This window comes from Monodon monoceros, unplaced genomic scaffold (assembly GCF_005190385.1).
Source record: "Monodon monoceros isolate NGI ecotype Baffin Bay Population unplaced genomic scaffold, NGI_Narwhal_1 Super_Scaffold_16, whole genome shotgun sequence".
Taxonomy (NCBI): Eukaryota; Metazoa; Chordata; class Mammalia; order Artiodactyla; family Monodontidae; genus Monodon; species Monodon monoceros.
In genome coordinates this window covers 107,429,244-107,451,878 of record NW_021703772.1, presented here as the reverse complement: position 1 = coordinate 107,451,878, position 22,635 = coordinate 107,429,244, and the positions used below count along the sequence as shown (strand labels likewise).

General features: G+C 63.9%; 1 protein-coding gene across 11 annotated transcripts in view; it reads left to right on the top strand.

The window, feature by feature from the left end:
* BIN1 (bridging integrator 1) overlaps positions 1 to 22,188 on the top strand; it is a 55,302-nt gene extending 33,114 nt beyond the window's left edge. For 2 of the 11 annotated variants that reach the window (XM_029224899.1, XM_029224900.1), the window contains exons 3-17: positions 330 to 384; positions 608 to 702; positions 1,163 to 1,258; positions 2,328 to 2,435; positions 7,259 to 7,344; positions 7,541 to 7,616; positions 8,946 to 9,028; positions 11,919 to 12,066; positions 13,360 to 13,488; positions 16,563 to 16,670; positions 18,184 to 18,291; positions 19,069 to 19,158; positions 19,381 to 19,491; positions 19,737 to 19,838; positions 21,562 to 22,188. In XM_029224899.1, coding sequence (XP_029080732.1) covers positions 330 to 384; positions 608 to 702; positions 1,163 to 1,258; positions 2,328 to 2,435; positions 7,259 to 7,344; positions 7,541 to 7,616; positions 8,946 to 9,028; positions 11,919 to 12,066; positions 13,360 to 13,488; positions 16,563 to 16,670; positions 18,184 to 18,291; positions 19,069 to 19,158; positions 19,381 to 19,491; positions 19,737 to 19,838; positions 21,562 to 21,669 — 1,503 coding nt within the window. In that variant the 3' untranslated portion in view covers positions 21,670 to 22,188. Of the gene's footprint in view, positions 1 to 329; positions 385 to 607; positions 703 to 1,162; positions 1,259 to 2,327; positions 2,436 to 3,308; positions 3,402 to 7,258; positions 7,345 to 7,540; positions 7,617 to 8,945; positions 9,029 to 11,918; positions 12,067 to 13,359; positions 13,489 to 16,562; positions 16,671 to 18,183; positions 18,292 to 19,068; positions 19,159 to 19,380; positions 19,492 to 19,736; positions 19,839 to 21,561 lie in introns of all 11 variants that reach the window. The other 9 variants (XM_029224906.1, XM_029224901.1, XM_029224902.1 and 6 more) reach the window with 9 other exon arrangements.
* The last annotated feature ends 447 nt before the right edge of the window (positions 22,189 to 22,635 follow it).

Below are 22,635 nucleotides of genomic sequence, written 5' to 3'. Positions count from 1 at the left end.
TCCTTCAACCGTGCTCCAGTGTCTCGTCCAGGGTGGAGGGGTCTCTGTCTTCTTGCCTTCTTTACAGGGCTGAGAATAGTGTCTGAGAGAGAAGGTGCTGACACCCTTGGGTGAATGTTCCTTCGGGCACAGGGCTCCCGAGAGGGAGCTCGGTGTGTCAGTGGCCAGAGAGGCGATAGCTGCCGTGCCCCGGCGCGGTATCCTGTAGGCCCCCAGTGCCTTGCCGTGGACAGCCCATCCGTGGCAGGTGTCCGGGAGGTGCAGGAGGCAGAGGGAAGGTGTGGGCTGTGCCCCAGGCCCTCACCTTCTTCTCGTCTGCCTCTTTGCAGACCGAGGGCACCCGGCTGCAGAAGGATCTCCGGACCTACCTGGCCTCAGTCAAAGGTAAGGGGCAGACCTGGCCTGGATGGGCGGGCTTCCTGGGATGCAGAGAGGGGGCCCTCCCCATATGGAGCTGATGGGCGCAGAGCTGGGAAGGGGCAGCAGGGCTGTCAGGGATGTCCACCTACCTCCTGGGACTTAAGGGGTGGGGCAAGGGTAACCCCCCCACCCCCCCAATCAGGGGTCCCCATGGCCCTGGCTGCAGCATGGCCCTTCTGCCCCACAGCCATGCATGAGGCCTCCAAGAAGCTGAACGAGTGTCTGCAGGAGGTGTACGAGCCTGACTGGCCTGGCAGGGATGAAGCGAACAAGATCGCTGAGGTGAGTGTGGGACCGGTGGCCTGGGCCCTTCCCCAAGGGCCCTTCTGACCTCAGCTGGCCGCCCGTCGCACCCTGCGGCGCCCTCTGGGACCAGCCCTTCTGGTCCTCATGTGCTGTGTGCTCTTGGACAAGTCCACCTCCCTCTCTGACAGCCCTCGCGCTGAGATGGGTTTCCTGATGCGATCCTGAGGCACCTCTCGTCTCTGTGCTGTGTCTCCTGGCTCGGGAAGCCTCCCTCCCTGGCCCCACCAGCCCTGGGCCTATCTGATCCTCAGGGTCACGTTTTGAAAAGGCAGGAGGTGTGACCGCATTTTATAGATAAGGAGGCTGAGGTTCTGAGGAGCCGCCCAGCCGTGAAGCTATGGGGCAGAGCTGGCCCCCGGGTCCCTGGGAGGTGAGAGCCGGACTGGCTGTGGGCCGGCTCCCCTGGTGCGCGCTGCTGTGTTCTTGTCTCCCGCAGAACAATGACCTGCTCTGGGTGGATTACCACCAGAAGCTGGTGGACCAGGCGCTGCTGACCATGGACACGTACCTGGGCCAGTTCCCTGACATCAAGGTGAGAGGTGCTTGGTCAGTCCACCCTGCTGCGGCCTGGCAGCCTGTGTCGGGGAGCTGGAGAGGGAGAGAGGGACGGGGGTGCCGGGGCGGGGGAGAGGGCAGCCCCGGGCTGAAGGCAGGCCTCCCCCACTCGCCTGGCACTTCGTCCTCCAGGGCTGCTCCCTCTGAGACCAGCCTGCCAGCCCCCAGACCTGGGCCTTTCTGAGCTGGAAGCCCTGTCCCTTTGGGTCTCCAGACTATGGAAAGAGACCTCATGGGGCATGTAAGTGTGTGGCCGTGTCCCTGTGGAGTGCCTGCAGGGTTGACGAGGTGTATTAGGGGGCTGGAAGGCCTGGGTGTGTGTGCCCTGTGTTAGGCTCTGTGTGCTTGGAAGGGAAGGTGTGTATAGTTGTGCGTGTCGCCTCTTACCTGGGTGTGTTTGTGTGACGTCGCGTGTTCAAAAAGCCAGCTGCCTTTGCTGGGCCTGGGTGAGTTAGGACCCGTCAGTGTGCCAGGATCGCCGCCGAGGTGACTGGGACCCCAGGTGCTCCGGACATGCAAGCAGAGTTGTCTGGAGCTCAGGTGGTGACCGTCGTGCTGGACCCGATCCCCTGGGTGGGTGGGTGCGGGGGTCCCGGTCCACGCTGGCCACCTCGGCCACCCAGTGCAGATGCCTCAGGCTCCCGAAGGTGCCTTATGGGGAGAGTAGGAGGGAGGCAGGTGGTGGTGGCCCGGGGGGAGAGAAGCCCGAGGCCCAGGAGGCCTCTTTAAGGAGCTGAGGGCCAAGGGAGGGGGCTCATCGGACGCGGCTGGCAGGAACTGACAAAAATGGTTCACTGTTGCGAGGACCTCCATAGAAGAAAGGACCGCAGAGGGCACGGACTGCCTCGAAGGGTGAGCTCTTTGCCACCAGAAATGTCCGAGGGACAGTTGCAGGCACGTCTTAGACGGACTTGAGCCTGGAGTCGGCTGCCCTGAGCCCTCCGGGGGCATCTAGGTCACCGTGCCCGTGACCCAGTTTCCCCGGGTCAGCATCTCAGCGTGGGCGCCAGGCCCTGTTCAGCCCCCTCCTCCTTCTGTCCCCCCAGTCACGCATCGCCAAGCGTGGGCGGAAGCTGGTTGACTACGACAGTGCCCGGCACCATTACGAGTCCCTCCAAACCGCCAAGAAGAAGGATGAAGCCAAAATTGCTAAGGTAAGGCTGGGGGTGTTGGGTGCTGCCGGGGAGTCTTCAGGGAGTGGCAGGCAGCAGGGCCGCAGGGGTCCCAAGCCCTCCCCCGGGGAGCCTTCTTCCTGCGCTGCGTTCACCGCACCCTTGGCAGGCTTGTTTGTCACTGCGCCCTGGCCCGCGGGCATCCTCAACCCCCTTGCCAGATGGCTTCATGGCTGGGGACTAGTCCCGGTAGGTCTGGCCGAAGAGCTGGGGTGGGGACGGCGCTGGGCCCAGGGCCTGAGTGAGAGGCTCTTGTGGGCCCCTGGGTGAGGCCCCCCTCCTGGCCCATCCTGTAGTGCCGTCCTGTCCCCTGGCCCCTCCGCCTGCTCTGAGGCTGCTTTCCAAGATGAGAACAGGCCTGGCTTGGGTTTCACTGGCCCGGCCCCTCCCGGCCTGGCGTGCTCCGGCTGGAATTCCTTCACCGGATCCCAAGCGACCCTGCCACAGCTGGAACAAGCCGGGTAGGGGTGGGGCGGAGGTTACACACTCACTCTCCAGGTGAGGGTCTGCGGGCGGAGACCACCCCCCCCCCCCGCCCCCGCCGCCCTCCGCCCAGCCCGGGGCAGGACTGCGCTTGCTGAGCCCCTCTGCCCCTGCTAACGATTCTCACATTTTGCTTTGCAGTTGGAGTTCACCCCCTTCTCCGCCCCGCTCGGGGCACCCCTTAATTCTCAGCCTCGGGGCCTTTACCTGCTCTGGGGGGCCGGCCCTCTGGAGGGTGGCAGGTGTCTGTCACTGCACTGGAGACTGTTTGGACGTGGTGTTTAATGTCTGTGTCTCTGTTTCTTTCTCCCCACCTCCCTCCTGTTTCTCTACTCCTTGGCCTTGACCTTGACCTCCCCTCCCCACCCCCAGCCTGTCTCGCTGCTTGAGAAAGCCGCCCCCCAGTGGTGCCAAGGCAAACTGCAGGCTCATCTCGTAGCTCAAACTAACCTGCTCCGAAATCAGGTGACACTGGCTTCTAACCTTGCACGTGCTGGCGCCTTCTGGTTTGTCGTCCTGTCCTTGGTGCTGGGTGGTGCTGGGCGCCCATCTGCCCAGACGCCCTGGGGGGGGGGAGGGGCGGGGGCGGGGGAGGGCTCCTCCCGGGTTGGGAGGCAGGGCTGTTTTCATTATGTCTCTGCTGCGAGAGCTCCTGCTTCTGAGATCTGAGGTCCAATGCAGGAAGCGGATAGAGGCTGGGGGCTCTGCTTGACCTGGGATGGGCCCACCTCTTTTGCGTGGTGCCCGGGGCTCTGGTCATCCTGGGACCGACTCTGAAATCCTAGCCTCCAGGAGCCCAGGAAAGCCTCGGAACCTTTGTCCTCTGTGAGGGCTCTTGCGGGGAGGGATGTGGTGTCTTTAATGCATTGTCCTTCAAGCTTCATAAGAACTGTGAGGTTGCCCTGAATTTACAGAGGAGACAAACCTGCCCAGAGAGGCAGAATCTCCTGCCCAAGGTCTCAGAGCCGCTTAGTGTCTGAGTTGGGGCTCACCCGACTCAAGCTCTGGGTCATTATCCTGGCTCCCTGGCCCGGGGCTCCATGTGGGTGGTCCTGCCACAGCTGGCCAGTCATGGTGACCCTTGTAAGTGGATCTGTAGGCCCCATGGTGCCCCTGGAGGGGACGCCGGGAAGGCTCTTCAGTCCGGCTGGGATGCTGAGACCTGGGGCCGAGAGGATTGGCTCTTTGTGAATTTCATGGAGGGCAAACAGTCCGCGTCACAGTGGTCCCTGAGGGCTTCCTGGAGGAGGCTCTTTGTACGAAAGTCATGAGTGATGACTACTATCCTGGCAATACCTCGGAATGGGCCGGGCCCTGGGTGAACACAGTGTGGCCGAGGACCACGATGCAGTGCCCTGGGAGAGGTGGCCTCGTGGTTCTCAGTCCAGTGAAACTGACCAGGCTGTAGCACCCCTTCGTGGTCCTGGGGCGGGGGCAGGTGACAGAGGCCCCACCCAGGAGGTGGGGTTTCGCTCTGGGCAGCTGCCCCCTTTTATCTGGGCCACCTTCTGATTTCCTCACCTTCAGCCCACACGTATTGAATGCCTGTGATATGGAGAACTCTGGGCTCCGCGTGGGCTTGTGGCTACCTGTTGCCCGATGTCTTTTAGGCCAAAGCTGTGGGCCGACTTTGGAGGTACTGAGCTGTTGACAGCCTTACCTCTCCAGGGTCTGCGGTAAATGGCTGGGGGAATCTTGGAACAGGCCCGTGTCCTCCCCTGCTGCAGGAGGTGGAGGAGGGCCGAGGGGCTGGAGTGGCTTGTCCTGCCTGTAGAGTTCAGGACTTCTGGCCGGAGGGGGAATGGGGCCACTCACCCAGAGCCAGGATTTCTGCATAATTTTCCCTGAGACGGGTTTGGCACAGTTGCCAGGTGAACATTTTTGTTCTGTGGGAGAAGCCCCTGGGAGACTGTGGGGCTTGGGGTGGTGGCCTTGGCCGCTTTGGGGCTCCCGGGATGGGTGTGGTTGGGGATCCTGCTGGAGGGCCCCCAAGCCCGCCCTGGAGGATCGGTCCTGGAGGATGGCCGGGGGAGGCCAAGGCACTGGGATCTCATCTTTGCATGTTGGATTGCAGATGTTTCGCCTTTCGGCCAAATTCCCATTTGGATCGTTTTCATTTGAGCCTCTCCTCCTTCTGCCCCACCCTGCCTCACGCCTGGCTGGAGCCTGGGGAGCCTTCAGGCCTTTGGCTGGCAGTGGCACTTGGGGTCCCGGGGCTGCCCTGCTGGCTGACTTGACTTCGGGGAGACAGTGCCACCTCCTGAGGCTGTGCTCTCCTGAGCCGGCCAGCTCCGGATGTCCCCTGGGCTGCTTCTGAGCTGCTCTCCATGTGTGCTGGGGCCTCCCCAAACCTGCCTGCAGGGCCCCGGGGCCCTGCTGCATGGCGAGCTTTCCCACTGCTCTCCATGTCCGCCAGCAGCGTGTAGTGGAGCCACCAGGGCTGCAGGGTCTCCCCAACAATGGACAGCTCTCCCCCGACCTCCTGCCACCCCTAGTGTTTCTGAAAGAGCCAGGATATGAGGAATGTGACTCAAAGGGAATAAAAGACACAGGCCCTGACTTCTAGGAACTCTAAAACGAAGCCACCTTGTCCTTTGCAGCATTGCTGGGTGTGTGATCAGCGCTTGGTGCACAGCTACGAGCTGCTGTGCTGTCCGCCGCCGTCTTGGCTACGCTTGTCCATTTGGGGAGTTAGGACGAGCATTGTGGGGACCAGAGTGGTGGTCTCTGTGGCTGCAGGAGCCGGGGCGGTCAAGGTGGTCCTGGAGGATGTGGGACTTGAGCTGGCCTGTGGGTACTTGGGTGGGAGGCCCACGTGACAGTGCGAGGTGCTGGAGGCTGGAAGTGTGGGTAGTGGCCCCCCATCAGGCACTGGGATTCTCAGAGGACTAAAGCAGGGATGATGCGGCCCATGGCCTGGAGGGCACCGCAGATCTGACCCATTCCAGGAGTGGCCTGAGGCATGCATGCTTAGAGACGTTTCTTTTATTTCCTATTCGCCCTTTAATTTTTTTGGATAATATTTGTTTTTATTAGTATTCTGTGGACTCCCTTTAATTTTTAAATGAGATTTTAAAAAGTGAGGTGAGGAGCCCTTGCTCACTCTAGCAAGTTCCAGCAACCTGAAGGCCATGTAGTCAGGGGCATGGTGGCCCTTCTTCCCTCCAAACCCCACCCCCACATTCACCACGGCTCGGCCCCGGCACAGCGGGGGGTAGGCCCTGACTCGGGCTGATTGATGCTGGTGCCTGAAGCTGGATGGGACAGCTGGGGGGGCTCAGGTTGGATGGGGCAGCTTGGGTGTGCTCTGTGGCAGCTGGCGGTTCCGGCCAGTTGGCCTGCGAACGTGAGGCTGCCGGAGGGGAGTTTTCTCCTGGACGGGGCCTCCACGTTCGTTCCTGGGCTGTGACTCAGAGCCTGAAGCCAAGTCACCCCCCCTGAGTCACTGTTTCCTCCAGCGCCCTCCAGAATGTGTTAGCCGAGCCCTTTCTGGGGCCGGGGTCTGTGACTCACCCCTACCCTCGGCTCAGCCCTCGCCAAGCTCCTTTCTTGGGCTCTGTGATGGGGTCTTAGCGCCACCGCCTGGTGGGTGTGGGCAGCCCTGGAGGGCGCCCGGCCAGCGCCCGGTCCCCAGGCCTCGGGAGTGGGTGCAGGCCCCCTGCCCAGCAGCCCGGCTCCCTCCTCCCCTGCCTCTCCCCTGCCTCTCGTGGATGTGCCCGATCTGCTGCCTCTGGCCTCAGTCTGGTGGGGAAGGGTCACAGAGGAGAGAGGGGTCGGGAGAGGGTAGGAAAGACTCTCCCAGGGAGGCCAAGTCAGGCTGGTGGTTGAGGCTGAGTAGGGGCCAGACCTGGGAGAGGAGGGAAGGAAGAGTCAGAGGGGCCGGCACGAGAGCTGGCGGCATGCGGACTCCTCGCCTGAGAGAGGCTCCCCTGGAAGTGAGCAGGGTCCCACCTGGCTGGGTCTGGGGCCTCTGCCCTTCCTGTGCCTCAGCCCCCTTTGTCCCTTGTCTCATGCTTTCTTGCTGTGCTCCTCTCACCTCCATCTTGGCGCATCTGGGCCAGATGCTGGGGGGCGGGGCGGGTTCTCCCTTTGGCCGTGGCTGCTCTGCCCGGAATGCCCCCGACGGGCCTGGCTGTAAGGGCCCGAGGGGCTGCATGGGGAGGTCTGCCCGGGCGTCCACATCCACTTCAACCTCCATCTTGCCCGAGCCCTGGTCCCCGCGCACTGGGGCGGGGGGGCGGGTCTTGGGAATGGGCGTGGCCTAGCCTGGGTGGGCTGGGACGGAGGCCTGGCAGAGGGGAATGACCCGTCCCGCCCTCCAGGCCGAGGAGGAGCTCATCAAAGCCCAGAAGGTGTTTGAGGAGATGAATGTGGATCTGCAGGAGGAGCTGCCGTCCCTGTGGAACAGGTGAGGGGCGGGGGTTGGCGGGCCGAGCCTCGGCCGCCCTCCCCTCCTGAGGCGGCTTGGCCATTCTGCGTGCCCTGCTCCGTGCCCTCCCAGGGCTGGGTCCGGTGAGGGTGGAGGCGAAGCAGCCCGTGTGGCTCTCCTGGGCTGCCCGCCCTGATCTGCAGTTCACCTGGCCCTTCTTCCCTCCCCCCTGCAGCCGTGTGGGTTTCTATGTCAACACATTTCAGAGCATCGCAGGCCTGGAGGAGAACTTCCACAAGGAGATGAGTAAGGTAGTGACCCTGGGCTGTGCTCCACCTGCCAAGGGCCAGGGTCAGAGGCATGGGTGGGCCGAGCTTCTTCCCTGCTGGGGTTGGACACATGCTGGTGACCACAGGGGGACCCTCTGGGCCCCTGAGAAACAGTGTCAGGGCCCAGTCCTCAAGGAACAGAGTGTCAGGGCCCAGTGGGAGCTGCTGGGTGCTCTGGGGAGGCTGCGAGTGGGCCCCAGGGGTCCAGCCCCGGCCCCGTCCCAGCTCCCAGTTCTATTCTCCTTGCCTGGGTGGAGCCCACCACCCTCAAACTGGAAACGTGCTCTCAGGCAGCCTTGGCCCAGGGAGCTCAGTGTCAGAAAATGGTGGCAGTTTTCCAATTTGTAGGCAGATAAGAAATAAATTACTAAAATTTTCCCAATTAAAAAAATGTTTTAAGTTTGCTCTACCTACAGAATCTGGCGCAAGAAGGGGCCTGATTAGCTTAAATTCCTATGTTGCAGCTTAACTGGCAGTTAAGCTGCAAAGCTGCGTTGGAGAAACGTGGCGTTGGCAGCTCCCTCCCTCCCTGTGCCCTGGGTGGACCTGACTTTGTCTCCTGGGCCCAGAGGAATGAAGTGATTGTGGGGCATTCCAGGCCCAGGGCAGGAGGAGGGCTTTTGCCAGCTTGGGGCCTGTCCTGAGTGACCACCCTCAGTATGGTTTCTTGCCTGGTAGGCCTTCCCTTTCCTTCCTACTTTTTCTTCTTCCCTTCAAAGATTTGAGACAACTTGTACAAAAAATTTAAAAAACAGAGAGAGGTGTTTTGGGAAGAAAACATTTATGTAAAGTGGGAGGAAAATTCAGTTCTGGGCTTCCTAGTGGCTAAAGCAGAGGGAAGTATACTCAGTAAAGAGAATCACGAGGTGCATGGGGTAAGCCCCTCGTCTTGCCTGGGCTTTTGGTGAAACCTCTGGCAGTTGTAACGTGGCCTGAAAGCATCCTGGCAAGTGACTTCAGCAATTAGGATCAACAGTTAATTTGCCAAAACAATTGAAAAAACTTAAAAACAGTACAAGCTCTATGGGGCATTTTAAGAAACGCCCCGTAAGTAGGAAGAAGAAAAAGGTGGTCCCAGAAACAGTAGCTGTTCGCAGGGCAGCCCACTGCCTCCTCCTTTTTTCCTGTGGGTTTTCTGGGACAGGTGTGCTGGTTCCCTGCCCCCAGTGATGGGAAGAGAAGAGCTTGCTCCTGGTTGGGGCAGGGGCACAGGGGAGGGGCTGGTGGGGAGGAAGAGAATCAGGGATGTTGTTAGGGAGAGGGGGGCTGTTTGGTGGCCCCCAGCCAACCGGCTTGCTGTCCCTCCTGCAGCTCAACCAGAACCTCAACGATGTGCTGGTCAGCCTGGAGAAGCAGCACGGGAGCAACACCTTCACGATCAAGGCCCAGCCCAGGTGTGTGATGCCCCCCCTCCCCTGCCGAGGGCCGCTGGGGGCTCAGGGAGGTGAGGGCTGGGGCTGGGCTGTTTGCTGAGGTCCTTTCTGGCTGGGCCTCCCTGTGCTCAGGGGAGCAGGTGAGGGCCCCCCTCCTCCTCCACCCCGTGTCCCCTCTGGGAAGGAGCTACCGGGGCAGCCTGCAGCTCCCCTGCCTGGGCCTGGCTTCCCTATCTGTGCAGCTTTGCAGGTGGGCCCGGGGACTAAATGATTCAGCCCAATGGGAAGGGAGCCTCCTCGTAGAGCGGGGGCCTGGTCCCAACCTTATCCGAGGCCCCGGATGGCGGGGAGGGGGGGGTGCCCTTGTTCCTGCCCTCTGCCCAGAGGGGAGCCCTGCTTCCTGGGGCGAGAGCTCCAGGGAGGAGGGGAAACACCTGGGCCTTGGCTGTGGCCCGTGGGAAACCACAGCAAGTCTGAGATTTCCCTTCCTTTCCGTCCGTGAGCATCGCACCACAGTGTGGAGAGCAGCGATGCACCGCGCCCTCCTCGGCTACAAGGCGGGGTGATTGCATCTGGTTCTTGGGGTAATTAGGGTGTCCCCTAGGAGGAGGAAGGCAGTCAGTATTCAGTGAACGTCACTGTCCCTCTTGTCCCCTGCAAACACAGTATGTGTGAGGGAGGGGGCGGCCCACAGGGTGCCCGGGGGGCAATAAAGGCCAAAACGTGTTTCCCAGGTCACCGCCTGGCCTGGAGGTCATGGTGGCACGTCCAGGATGGGTGAGGAGGGTGGAGGGCGCCGCCCACCCGGGCAGTGCAGGCAGCGGGGACCAGGCCGCCTTGGGAAAGGGCTGGTCTGAGGGGAGAGGAAGGGCCTTGGAGGCTCGTGAGCCTCCTTTGCAGCAAAGCGGGCAGGCAGGTTGCCACCTCTCCCAGGGTCCCCTGCTGGCCCGCTGACCCCGGTCCTTCTTGGGCCCCAGAGCTCCTGTGGCTGGACCCCGGGCAGGGCGGGTGGCCAGCGCTGTCCCGGCCTGAGCCGCCTGCCGCCCGCCAGGTCCTGCTTCAGGGCAGCGTCCTCTTTTTGCTTGTTCCATGGGCACCACCTCAGCGTGCCCGGCAGGACACGGAGGCCAGCGGGGGCCCCAGGACTGGACAGCCGGGGCCGTGGGCAGGACTGGGCCCTCTTCCCGGCCTCCGGGAGTTAGGAGGGCTTCTGCTCTTAGCCCTCCTCTGAGCAGAGGGGCTGCCGATGAGGGAAGGGAACAGGCTGGGCCCACATCTGCATTTCCCCCAAACGAAGGCCTCAACGTCCCGCCCGTCCCCACAGAAAGAAAACTAAACTGTTCTCGCGGCTGCGCAGAAAGAAGAACAGGTACCGGCAGTGAGTGCTGTGTGGTGGGGGCCTCGGAGGCCAGCACCCCGGCCCCTGTGCATGCGCCTGGCCCTGCCAAGGGCGCCACTAACCCCTAACTTGCCTTCCTGTGTGTGGTGTGCGTGTTGGGGGGCAGAGGGCAGAGGGGTGTCGGTGGGAACGGAGGGCGAACAGACCGCCTTAGCACGTTCCTCTTGGGCTGCGGCCTGACCAGGAGTGGAGGATGCAGCCAGAAGGGAGGTCCGGAGGCTCAGGGAGAGGGCTGCTGTAGCCCCGCGGTTTGTAGGAATTCTGTGTGTGTGTGCGTGTGTACATATGCTGGATGTATGTGTATTCTTTAAGGAGGCAAAGACGTTCCCATAAAACACATTCAGTAAAGGTGAGAAGGAACCAGCGAGTCTCCCACGCATCTGTGCCATTGTCTGGCCCCCCGCCATGCTCGGGCAGGTGATGGGGTCACTAGTTTCTGTCTGTCCTTCTAGACCTGCCCGGTCCAGCACAGTGGCCGCCTGTCTCATGTGGCTGGTGAACACTGGAAATGTAGCCAGTGTGACTGAGGAGCTGAATTTTTAATTTATTTAATTTAAACAGCCCCCTGTGGCTGGTGGCTGGTCTCAGTCAGCACTGTTCTAGAGTTTCTTTAGGCAAGTACAGCATAGATTTTTATTTTGCACCCAGTAGCGGGCCGTGCACACCGTGTGTCCTTGTTGGTACTGAGACTCGACTTGAGGGCCTCACCCTCTCGTCCCCGCTGTGAAGACACCCCCCCCCCCGTTTATTTACTCCTCTGCCCGTTGCCTCTGCCGGTTCCCCGGGTTCCCCGGGAGGACCCGTGGGAGCAAAGGCTCGGGGCCTGGGGAGCGGGGCTGGCTGTGCGCTGGCGTGAGGGGTGGACGGCAGGCAAGCTGGCCCGGAGGCCCGTGGGCTCAGGCTGAGGAGCGGGGCCGCCCTGAGCACAGAGGATGCTGCGTGACGTGTGGGGGTGAGACTCACTTTGCTTCTAGGATGCGTGGCTTTCTCCTGCTGTGGGGCTCGGCGCCCCTGCACCTGGTGGAGGCCTGAGGGAGGCTGGCCGGCCCCTGGCGGCGGCTTCTGGCTCCCGCCCTGGTCCCCCCCCCCCCCCCCCTCCGGGGCCCCACAGATCTCAGCTTCCCTGCCGGGGCCCGCAGACCTCAGCTCCGGGTGTGGTTGTCACTGTGTCCAGGGCAGGCCCTGCTGCGGACACCTGCCTGTTCCCAGTGCTCACGCCTGTGTCGCCTCATTTCTACCCGTCCTCCTGCCCACGAACGTGCAGTTTCACACGTGGGTGCACGGGGACACACACTTGTGCACACGTGGGCGTCACGTTTTTCCAGTGAGTCTGGACACACACGTGCACCCTCAGTTTCCCAGGATCTACGTGGACACACACATGTGCGCGCACATTTTCACACACGGGTCCCCAGGGCATTGGCACGTGCACACACCCTGTCACACGCACACTCCTTCCTGGACGCCATGGCCTCCCTGCATCCGGGCCCCTCTCTTGTCTCACCTCCGCAGTGACAACGCCCCCGCGAAAGGGAACAAGAGCCCCTCTCCTCCGCCTGATGGCTCCCCTGCCGCCACCCCCGAGATCAGAGTCAACCACGAGCCCGAGCCAGCTGCTGCGGCCACCCCCGGGGCCTCCCTCCCCAAATCCCCGTCTCAGGTAGGAACGTGTCTCGGTGGCCTGTCCCCTCCCTTCCTTCCTCTGCCTCCTGCTCTGCCGCCGTTCCCCTCCATCCCTGTCCCCTGTCCCTGCCAGCCCTGGCTCCTCTCCGTGGCCCCGGCCCCTGCCAGGGTCACAGGAGCATCTGTGACCGTCTGTCTCCTCCTTAAGTGTCCCCCCACCCCCACCTGCTGTAGCGTCCCCTTCTCTCCTCTCCCCTGGCCTTTGGGCTGCTTGACCTTCTCCGTCTTCCTTTCCTCCCGAGACACAGTCTCCAGGGGAGACTGCATCCAGTTCTGCGCAGGTGGCTGCCTCCCCCTCTTCCTTGCCTTCTTCCTTGCGGGGGGCCATGCGGGACCCTGAAAGGGGCATCGCGAGGAGGGGCTCAGTGAGGGGAGAGGGAGGGGGAAGCCCGCTCCCCCCGTCAGTTTTCTCCAGGTTTCTGCAGCGTCCCTGGGAGCTGCAGAGGGAGAAAGGAGGGGTGGGGTCCACCAGGCAGGACCACCTGAGCCCTGCTAGGCTGTCCCTGGGCCCTGCGGCTCCTGGCCCGCTCGACAGCTGATTAGAAGAGCCATGCTAAGAGGGTGTTGAGAGCCTGCACTTGACTCGAGCACTTGCTCGGGGCCAGAGCCCGCGCCAGCCTTTCTGTATTTTCATTCACTGTCCTCACAACCAGCCTGTAAGGCAGATGCTCTTATCACCCCAACGACAAGTGATGAAACCCAGGCTTGGGCGGGGGGGGGGGGGGGGTGTGTGTGACTTGCTGTGGTCCCCGAGTGGGCAGCTGTGTGGCCCTCTGCGGGGCCCTGGCTGTGTGCTGGCCTCGGGGGTGACGGCCAGAGGCTGGGCTGCAGCTCCTCCAGGGGTTGGAGTGGGCAGAGGGCCTGGGCGTGCAGGAGCAGAGGCAGGGGGCTGGACGCCCGGCTCTCTCTCAGCTCCTGTTTCTCTCCTCAGCCTCCCCCGAGGGCGGTGAGAGCCAGATCCTCTGATGCCAGCCCCTGGCGGCCCCGCAGGCCCTTCTTTCCTTCTTTTCTGTCCTGTTCTCTCCTCTTCTCTCTTCTTTCGCTCCCTCGCCCTCCGCCCTCCCCTCTCTCTGCGCAGGGTTTCCGACCGCCTGCTCCGGCCCCTCCCGGGAGCCCCTGTGGTCTCGGTGTCCATGTCTCGGGGAGCAGTGGCTCTCCTTGTTTCGTCCTCCTCGGCGGCCGGGGGTGTGACTAACGTGGCTTTGTCTCTGTCTGTCTCCCTGGCCCCCATGCTCTGCTGTGCGGCCCCCCAACTGCTGCCGACCCCCAGCTCCGGAAAGGCCCACCGGTCCCTCCGCCTCCCAAACACACCCCGTGCACGGAGGTCAAGCAGCAGCAGACCCTCAGCCTGTTTGAGGACACAACTGTCCCTGAGATCAGCGTGACCACCCCCTCCCAGGTCAGCCGCGGCCGCCGCGGCCCAGCTCTCTCTCCCTTCTCTCGCTCTTTCAGGGTGCGCTTGGCCTTCCCCCCCTCCCACCCCCGGTGCCTCTGCCTCAGGAGCAGGGGTCGGCTCTGGGCCTCTCTCTCGCACGTCCCTCCGTCCCTCCACCCGTCATCCCTCATCTCTGAGCACGTGGCCAGACCTAGGGACACGGGCAAACAGTCCTAGTAGAGACCGTCAGCTGTGCAGTGGCCTCTCCGTTCCATTGATGCTGTGGCCAAAAGGGGCAGGGAGCACGGAGGACCTGGGCCAATCAGGGAAGGCTTCCTGGAGCAGGTGACGTTTGCCTACGAGCAGACACCGTGCGTTGGCCAGAGGTGGTAGCGTGCGAGCGTGTAGGTCAGGACGGGTGAGGGACAGGCTCAGGATCTGCCGGGAGTTCCGTGCGCGTCAGAAGAGCACTGCTTGGGCGGCGGTGAGGAGGTGACTCGCAGGGTTGGGAACACCTGCAAGGCGCTGAGACTTTAGCTCCCAGAGCTGCTGACCCCACTTGGAGCCGGGGCTGTGGCTGGGCCGCAGAGCCCGGCTCCTGTTGTCCATGCCCTAGGAGGCACGTAATGCCCATCCCCAGGGGGACGGAGGGAGGGTGGAGCAGGGGAGGTCACTGTGGTGGCAGGGGGGTGGGCCGCACATGGTCGGGTCAGCTCACAGAGGCCGCAGTGCGCCGACCACTCCAAACCTGGCCTCCGGGCCTCACAGCCGGGCCGCCCTGTCCCCGCCGGGCCTCACCATTCGTGCAGGCTGGCTAGTCCCAGGCTGTGCTGGGCCCACGTTGCAGCACTGCTGTGGGCTTGTCCTGCCCGGGTCTCTGGGTTCTGCCTTGTGCAGGCTCCTTTGCACAAGCTCAGAGGCCTGCAGGGAGGGGCAGGGCTGGGGGGTGGCACATCGGGGGAGAGGCAGTTAGGAGCGGAGGACCGTGCTCTCCGCGATGAGGGACTGTGGGGTGAGTGGGCTTCAAGCCCCCATGGGAGGACTTCGGGTCGGAGCTAGGAACTTTCAGTGCAGGGCGGCTGGGGGAGGGCGGGGGTTGCCCTGCCTCGGGGGACCGGGAGGGAGCCTTTCTGGAGAGCCTGGCTGAGGCTGGCCCCGGGCACTCCCAGGGCCTTGGGGAACCGCGGCCTCAGGGCAGCTTGTGGCTGGGTCGCTTGCTGCCTGGAGCCTACCTCCGCCTTGGGGTGCACTCGAGGGCTAGTAGACACTGTGCAGGGGGTGGAGCCAGCCGCTGACCTACGGGGCCTGGTTCGGTTTTCAGTCCCCTCTGGGAGGGGCTGTCCCCACTTCACAGGTAAGGAATTGAGGGCCTCACCTGCAGCCAGGCTGCCCGCTGAGCGTGGCCCTTGCGCCCCACCATGCCCTCTGCATGTCTCCTGTCTGTCCTTCCGCCCACTCCTTGGAGCCGGGGCCCCGCCCAGCAGGGTTGGAGAGCGCTCGCCGGGGTGCTTTGCATGGGGCTGGGGTGGGCTGGTCCCCCCAGGATGCTGTGCCGACAGCGCTGCTCTGCTGGGCTGTGGTGAGTAGCCTGCGTGCCTGCCCCCGAGGCCGGTTCCGGGCCTGCATGGTGGGAGGCTGGCCTGCTGGGAGGTGAGCAGAGAGTGTGCGGTCTGTCCTTGGCCTGGTGACCCTGTACCCTTGGAGTCTGGTGGGTGGGGCGGCGGCTGCCTGGGCCTGGCTGGCTTCTTAGGGGGGTGGGTGGTGGGGCCGTGAGGGGCAGAGAAATGCTGCCTGCAGCCGGTGAGGGCACCCAGGCCCAGCCTGCGCGGCCTCCCGGACACTCGGTCCCCTAAAGATGGCAGTGACCTTCCTCCCAGGCTCGTTGGACAGGGCTTGACTTGAAGGAGAGTCTGTGGCTGGGGATGAGTGTGGGGCGGGAGTGAGTCCCCTGAGCTTGGGCCTGGGCCCTCTGCGCTCTGCGCCTTATCCCCTGAGCTGTGCGCTGGCGGCACCAGCCCGTCTCAGGACTGCGGGTGTTGGGTCTCCCCACACAGGCCGCAGCTCAGGTGGGAAGGCCCCCCCCCTGGGAACCTCTGCCCATGCTTCCAGGTCTCGGGTCCTTCTAAATGGAGGACCTCAGGTGCTTTGGGCTGGAGAGTGTGTTCCGTCAGTTCTGGGCCCCATCAAGGGGGTGGGGAGGGAAGCTGGCTGGCCTGGGCTTGCGGGGCTGTGGCCCTCCCAGCCCTGCCTGAGGGGAGGACCCTGGGCTGAGCCAGGGCAGGCATAGCCCTCCCTGTCCCCGGGGAAGCCCCTTGTGTGAGATGGGGCCACAGGGGAGCAAGCCCTCCTCCTAGGAAGGCAGCGTGTCTGCTGGGCACTGGTACCAGGCGGCTTGTCCTCCAGGGTGGCTCTGGGAAAGACCCTTTTCTTCCATGATCGTCTGGCCCAGCTTACCGAGGGGCTGGCTTCTCACAGTGTGGACGGGGCCACTGCGGCCCGTCTCCTGGGGCCATTCCTGTTACATGCACATCCCAGGGCTGCACTCAGCCCCGCTGAATGGGAAACTTGGGGGGGCTGGGGAGGGACGTGCAGTGTGAACACGGGTGCTCAGGTGTCGGGGACCCCCCCACCGCCCCCTCCGTTACGACGGGGCTCCTGGGCTCTGTGTGCTGGCTCGGCCCTGAGCTGGCTGGGGGTGGGTGTCACCACAGGACTGCCTCTCAGTCTGCGGCAGCAAGGGGAGGCCTGTACCCGTCCAGGGGCCCTCCGAGCCGGGGGACTGAGTGTGGTCTTGTCCAGCCCGTGCCTTGGCCTGGGCTGCTGCTGGGGGGCGCAGGCCCGGGGAGGCCTCCTCGGCCTGCAGGATGGGACAGACGCGAGACAGTTGGGGGCTCGGCCTTGGTCTGGCGGGTGGCTGCCTGGTGGCTGGCCCCGCCCCAGGTGTGTCCTCGTGTGGGCGGAGCCTGTGCCGGGGGTGTGGTGTGGGGGCGTGCCCTCGTGTTGGTGGGTGTGTCTGGGAGCGGAGCCTGCTGTGCCGCCCTGGCCGAGTGCTCACAGCCTGGCACTAACTGCCTTCCTTCTCTGCTGCTGTTGCCAAGTTTGAGGCCCCGGGGCCTTTCTCGGAGCAGGCCAGTCTGCTGGACCTGGACTTTGACCCCCTCCCACCTGTGGCAAGCCCTGTGAAGGCACCCACGCCCTCTGGTCAGGTTGGTGTGAGCCCACCACTGCCCACGGGCCCACCGGCCTCTGGGCCCCGGGGCCTGGGTTCATGTCTGCCCTCCGGCCATGTGGGCCCATCTAGGCCCAGGCCTTTGGGGGTCCTGGGGTCACCAGGCTCTCCGCCTACTCACTGCCCTTCCCCTGGAGCCCTGGTCCCCAGCTCTTGTCACCTCCCTTGGTCCTGACCATGGGAAAGGGAAGAGGGCAGACACAGGTCAGCAAGAGGACCTTCGGGACGAGGTCAGCTGAACACTCACCTGGCAACTTACACGGTCCATCTCAGCACCCTCCTGCCCCTCTCATGGTGGCAGCCCCGGGTTTGGGCACTCCCTGGCCTGGGGGTCTCAGTAGCCTGGAAGGTGTCCAGGACTCGGTGCTCTGGGGACCGCAGAGCCTGGCTCTGTTCTGCCTGCCCTGTGCCTGCTGGGCTCGAGGGCCCTGGGACGGGTGCGGGGTGGGGGTCCCTGGGGACTGCTTGCCTGCCGCCGCCTCTAACCTCTGTGCTAACTCTGTCCTTCTCCCCTCTGCTGTGCTCAGTCAATTCCGTGGGACCTCTGGGAGGTAAGCTGTGTTTGCTCTGTGCCCACCCCGCCTCGTCTTGCACCTGGCTGGTTCACAGGTGCACACGCACACGCACGCCTGGCCGTGCCCACGCGCACAGGGAACTGTCGCGCCTCCAGCTGTTCTGCTTCCCCCCCCGCCCCCACCCCCCCCATGGAGACACTGGGCCTTCAGCCAGGCCCTGTGGGAAAAGGGCCTGGGAAAAAGGGCCTGGGAAAAAGCCCTTCAGCTTAGCCTCTGAAGAGTGCCCCGTGGTGCAGCCCAGTTGTCAGGGCCTGTGAGTGGCGTAGACAGTGACCAACTGGTCCCCGAGGGTGGATGGGGTGTCCCCGTGCTGGGCCAAGGCCTGCTGGGGAGGGGGGCCTTGAGGTGGAGGGTCCTTGCCCCCGAGGAGCTTTCTGTCAGCAGGGGCCCCGCAGGGCAGTGGCACCAGGGAGCTGCTGGGACAGAGGAGGGGGGAGAGATGATTCGAGAAACAGGACAGAGTGAGGCCAGGCGCCTGCCCGACAGGTGCTGTCATCACCTGGTGGCTCAGACATCCACGTCCTCAGGGAGGACACGGGATACCCCACAGCTGGTGACGCGGCTCCCGCAGGACCAGGAGGGGCTGGCGAGAAAGTGCCTGCAGCCCAGGCTCCGGGGCTCGCAAGCTCCAGGGTATTTCACTGGAGGAGGCTAGAGAGAGCCTGGTGCCAGAGAGAGCCACGTGCTGAGCTGCGTGTGGCACATTCGCACCTTCCTGTCCCCTGGGCAGTGGTGGGAGGAGGTGTCCCTCTGGGGAGTCTCTGTCTGTGCCCTGTGCGGCTCCGGCCAGGCTGCAGGTGCCCATCTGCTCCCGTGGGCCCACGCTGGGCTGCTCACGACCTTCTTCTCTTGTCTCCCGCCCCCCCCCCGCCCCCCGCCCCTCCCACCCTGCTCTCCCTGGTGGCCCATCACTAGCCCACAGAGAGTCCAGCTGGCAGCCTGCCTTCCAGGGAGCCCAGCGCTGCCGAGGGCACCTTTGCCGTGGCCTGGCCCAGCCAGACGGCCGAGCCGGGGCCTGCCCAAGTAAGTGCCCCCGCCAGCCCCTCACCCGCCCCCAGCCTCTGGGGGTGTAGCATGGAGGAAGAGCCCGGAGGAGGGGGCACAGGACGGACAAGGCCACCGTGGGACTGAGGGTGAGGCTAGGGCCCTGAGCCAGGAGGCCCCGGGGCAGGGCTGTGGCTCAGTCAGGTCAGCCCCTCACCCACTCGCCGACCCCCGCCCCAGCTTCCCAGCTCAGGCCTCCCACTGTGGGAGGGAGGCATGTCTCGAGCACCTCCAGGTCCATGGTGGGCACTCTCCAGAATTCTCCTTTAACCTAGAGCCTGACCTAGACATTTCCTCCTCCTGCAGATGAGGTGGGGGCTAGGAGGGCCGAGTGATTGCTCCCAGAGCTCAGAAGTGGCTGAGTTTCAGTGCAGGCCCAGCGCAGCCTGACTGCAGCCAGGCAGCGTCCGGGGTGCTCTGCCTGGGCCCTCGCCACGGGAGCCCGCCTGTGAGGGGCCAGCGGGACCAGGCGGGTGGCAGGAAGCCGAGGCTTGGCCAGGGCTTGGGCTTAGAGGGCAGGGCCTGTGAGGGAGGCTCAGGGGTGGCACCCAGGGGCCTGCGCTGGGCTTCTCAGCAGCATGTCGCTCGGGGTCCGTGTGTCTGCCAGCACCTTCTCCAGCCGCTTCCGTGCCCGGAGCCTTTCTTTGACGGGCTCCCTGTACCAGGCAGAGGCACTGGCTCTCCGTGGCCCCTCTCCTTGTCCCGGTCTCAGCGCCCCATCCTGTGTCTGACCCCATGCCGGCATTTATGTTGCAGCCAGCAGAGGCCTCGGAGGTGACGTGTGGGACCCACCCTGCGGCTGGAGCCCAGGAGCCCGGGGAGACAGCAGCAAGTGAAGCAGCCTCCGTAAGATGACAGGGACCAAGGCCCTGTCTTTTCTCCCCGTCGCCCGCGGCTCCCTAGCCCCGTGTCTTGCTCTGTGCTGGTCCAGGTCATGGTTCCTGGTGGTGAGGAACCTGGAGGCAGGCTGGTCTGGCATTGGGCACAGACACCCCCTCCTCTGCCCGCGCGGCCCCGCCCTCCGGGACCCACTCCCCGCCCTCGCTAACCTGCGCCCCCTCCCGCCAGAGCTCTCTCCCCGCGGTGGTGGTGGAGACCTTCTCGGCAGCTGTGAACGGCACTGTGGAGGGCGGCAGCGGGGCAGGGCGCCTGGACCTGCCCCCGGGGTTCATGTTCAAGGTGAGCCTGGCCTGCTGACCCGCAGCCTTCGGCTGCCTCCATGGGTTGGGGAGGACGCTGGGCCCGAGGCTATGTGGGGGGCCCAAAGCCGTCCCTCCCCGACTACCCGTCCTCTGCTCCCCAATCCGCGAGGTGGCTTCCGAGCCCCGCTCCTGCTACTTTCACCTTCTCCCGGCGCCCACGGGGCTGCAGGTGGGACAGAGGCTGCCGAGGAAAGGGGTGTCAGCTCTCCCCACCCTCTGCAGGTGCAGGCCCAGCACGACTACACGGCCACTGACACGGACGAGCTGCAGCTCAAAGCTGGGGACGTGGTGCTGGTGATCCCCTTCCAGAACCCGGAGGAGCAGGTGAGGCCCGGTCTGCAGGGAGGCGGCGCGGCCAGCAGGGGGCAGCAGAGCCACGCCAGCCGACCCGCGGCCTCTCCCCACGGCCTCGCCTTTGCTTCCGTCTCCCTTCCCTGCGGCCGGCACAGTTCCCCTTTTCTGCTCTCACCCTGTCTGCCCCCCTAGTTTCTCACTTCCTGCTTCTTGCTTCCTCCTTTCCTCAGCCTCTGTCTGCCTTCCTCTCGATTCTCTGCATCCTAGTTCCTTGGGCCCCTTCTCCCTTACAGGCCCCCCCAACCCGGGCCCCCCTCCTCCAGGACCGCATCCCAGGCTGCCCCTCCATGGACCACACCCCCCACCCGCGGCTCTGCAGCCTCCTGTTGGGCCCAGGTGCCACCCTCCAGGCTGGCCCCGCCCTGTCCACAAGGGCACGCCCTTCCCTGCCCATGTGACAGACCCCCGAGTCCACAGCCCTGTCCCCAGCTGGTCCTCACCCTGTGCCTCGCAGACCCTTCTCCTGCTGTGGCCTCTCCTTGTTGTGAAGGTGCTCAGAGTGGGCTTTGCTGAGCCCTGGGGGGCCTCAGAGTGGGGCAGAACTGCCCCCTCTCCTCCCCGCCCAGGTCTGGACGGGCTGCTTTATTCAGGTCGCTGTGGCCCCTCAGCAGGAGCCCCTGTTTGTGGGGTGCTGGTGGTCCAGTGGGGCTGCCCACATGGGTATCCAGGTGGCAGCCACAGTGCAGAGGGGACCTAGTGGGACTCTAGTCCGTTCAGTCACCAACATGTCCCTGTGGTGTAATTAATTGTCAGAGTGGCCGGGGGTGGGAGGAGGGCTGGATTTGGGTGAGGCCAACCTGGCTGGGGCGTCCTGGGCTGGGGCTTGAGGACAGTAGGTACTCACTGAGGCCACCGTGGGCTGGGAGGTTTGAGTAACAAGGATTTCCTGGGCCTGGCGCTGAATCAGCTCATTTTCCTAAAGCCCCAGGTCCCCGCCGATCTCCCCGGTGGGCCAGCCCTGGGCTAGGTGGGGTTTTTAGGAGCAGACTCCTGGCCTCCCAGCCCACAGTGGGAGCCATCTGGGATGGGTGGAAGTGGCTCAGGTAGGACACACACAGGGTCTAGGACAAGGCAGGTAATCCTGCAGGTGGGTCCCAGGCATAGCCCCGCTGCAGGGGCAGCAATGGTAGGGGGTGTGTGGTCACTGCAGGCCCAGGGGTCAGGGCTTGTCGCGGCTTGGGTAGATGGTCCCTCTGAGGGGTCACTGTTAAAGCAAAGGTCAGGTTCGACTCGGAGGGCTTGGTGGGATGGCCTCAGGTCACTCTAGAAGCTTTCAAGTGGTCAGTGCTCAGCAGAACTTTCTGGCATTGTTTGTGGAAGGCCGGAAGAACAGTTGATGTCCTCCTCGGTGATGTGGCCTCTGTGGGCACCAGCTGGTGGGAAGCTCTTTGGTGGGGGATTGAAGGAGTCGTTTAGAGGCGTTTGGACCAGTGCAGCAGTCAGGCTGCCTTCCCGCCTGAGGACTCACCAAACAATAAAGAGTTAAATGCACCTACTGCAGGGAGGGATGGCTCCTGGGCTGGGGGGCCCGGTTTGGGTCTCAAGAGAAGAGCAGGGAATGCTGCCTGGAGGAGGCGTCCTTTAAGGCGGGTGTGACGGTCTAGAGGAAATGAGCGGCTAGAAGGAGGGTTCACCCTGTCGGGGTGGACATCGTCCTCCCTCAGCCCCATGCAACGCGCTGGCTTCCCCTCAGGATGAAGGCTGGCTCATGGGTGTGAAGGAGAGCGACTGGAATCTGCACAAGGAACTGGAGAAGTGCCGGGGCGTCTTCCCCGAGAACTTCACCGCGAGGGTGCAGTGAGAGCAGAGCGGCTGGTGGTGCTGCGGATGCGTGGACAGCAGCACCTTTTCCCGAAAAATGTGTGTTTCTTTTTTTTTTTTTTTCCGTTTTTGTTTTTAAACTTTTGAAAAGCAAAGGGAAATTGAGGGGAGAGACCTAAGCCAGGAGGTGTCTTCCCAAAGATGAGGTGGTTTTCCAAAGAGCCTGGTTTCGGCGAGTCCGGCAGAATCGCCAGTGTTCCTGAAGCTGCTGTATCCCCTAGTTGAGTTCCCGGCCGCCTCCCCCGCCCGCGCCCTCTGGGTGGCGCCACTGCCGCCGCCTGGGTGCCCGGCCGCGGGGCGGGTCCTGGGGGCCGCCGCGCACCGCGCTTGCCTGAAGCTTGGGCCGGCCGCCCGGGCCGGGGCCCTCCTTTCCTGGCAGCTGCCGCGGGTGGCGTCCAGCGTCCCCTGAGACCTCGGGCCTAGACACCAGCCTGGCCTGGCCCTGCCCCGCAGACGTCTGTGTGCTGTTTGAAAATAAATCTTAGTGTTCAAAACAAAATGAAACAAACAAAAATGACAAAAGTACTCAAAGTGTGTGTGTGTGTGTGTGTGTGTGTGTGTGTGTGTGTCCCTCCATTTCTGTCTGCTATGCAGTGCAGCCGCGATTATCTGTGCTTTTGTCCTGAGACAGCCCACCCAGCAGGCCCTCTGCCCTGACCAGCACCCCTGCCCGTGCGTGACCTCCGCGTCCTTTGGGGCTCATCTGGGCCCGGACCCGGCAGGGGCTTCGGCCCTGTTCCGTGATGTTTTCACTGGCTGTTGGTGGGGATGCAGGAGATGGGGGCCAGGTGACGGGAAGGGCAGACAAGGGGCTCGAAGAGCCAGCTCTGTGCCCAGGAGTCTGCTGGGTGCCGCCCTCAGTGACTCTATTTAGTGCATGTGAGAACACGGGGGTGGTACCAGGGCAGCATTGCACAGGTGAGGAGTCAGGCTCGAGGGATGTGGG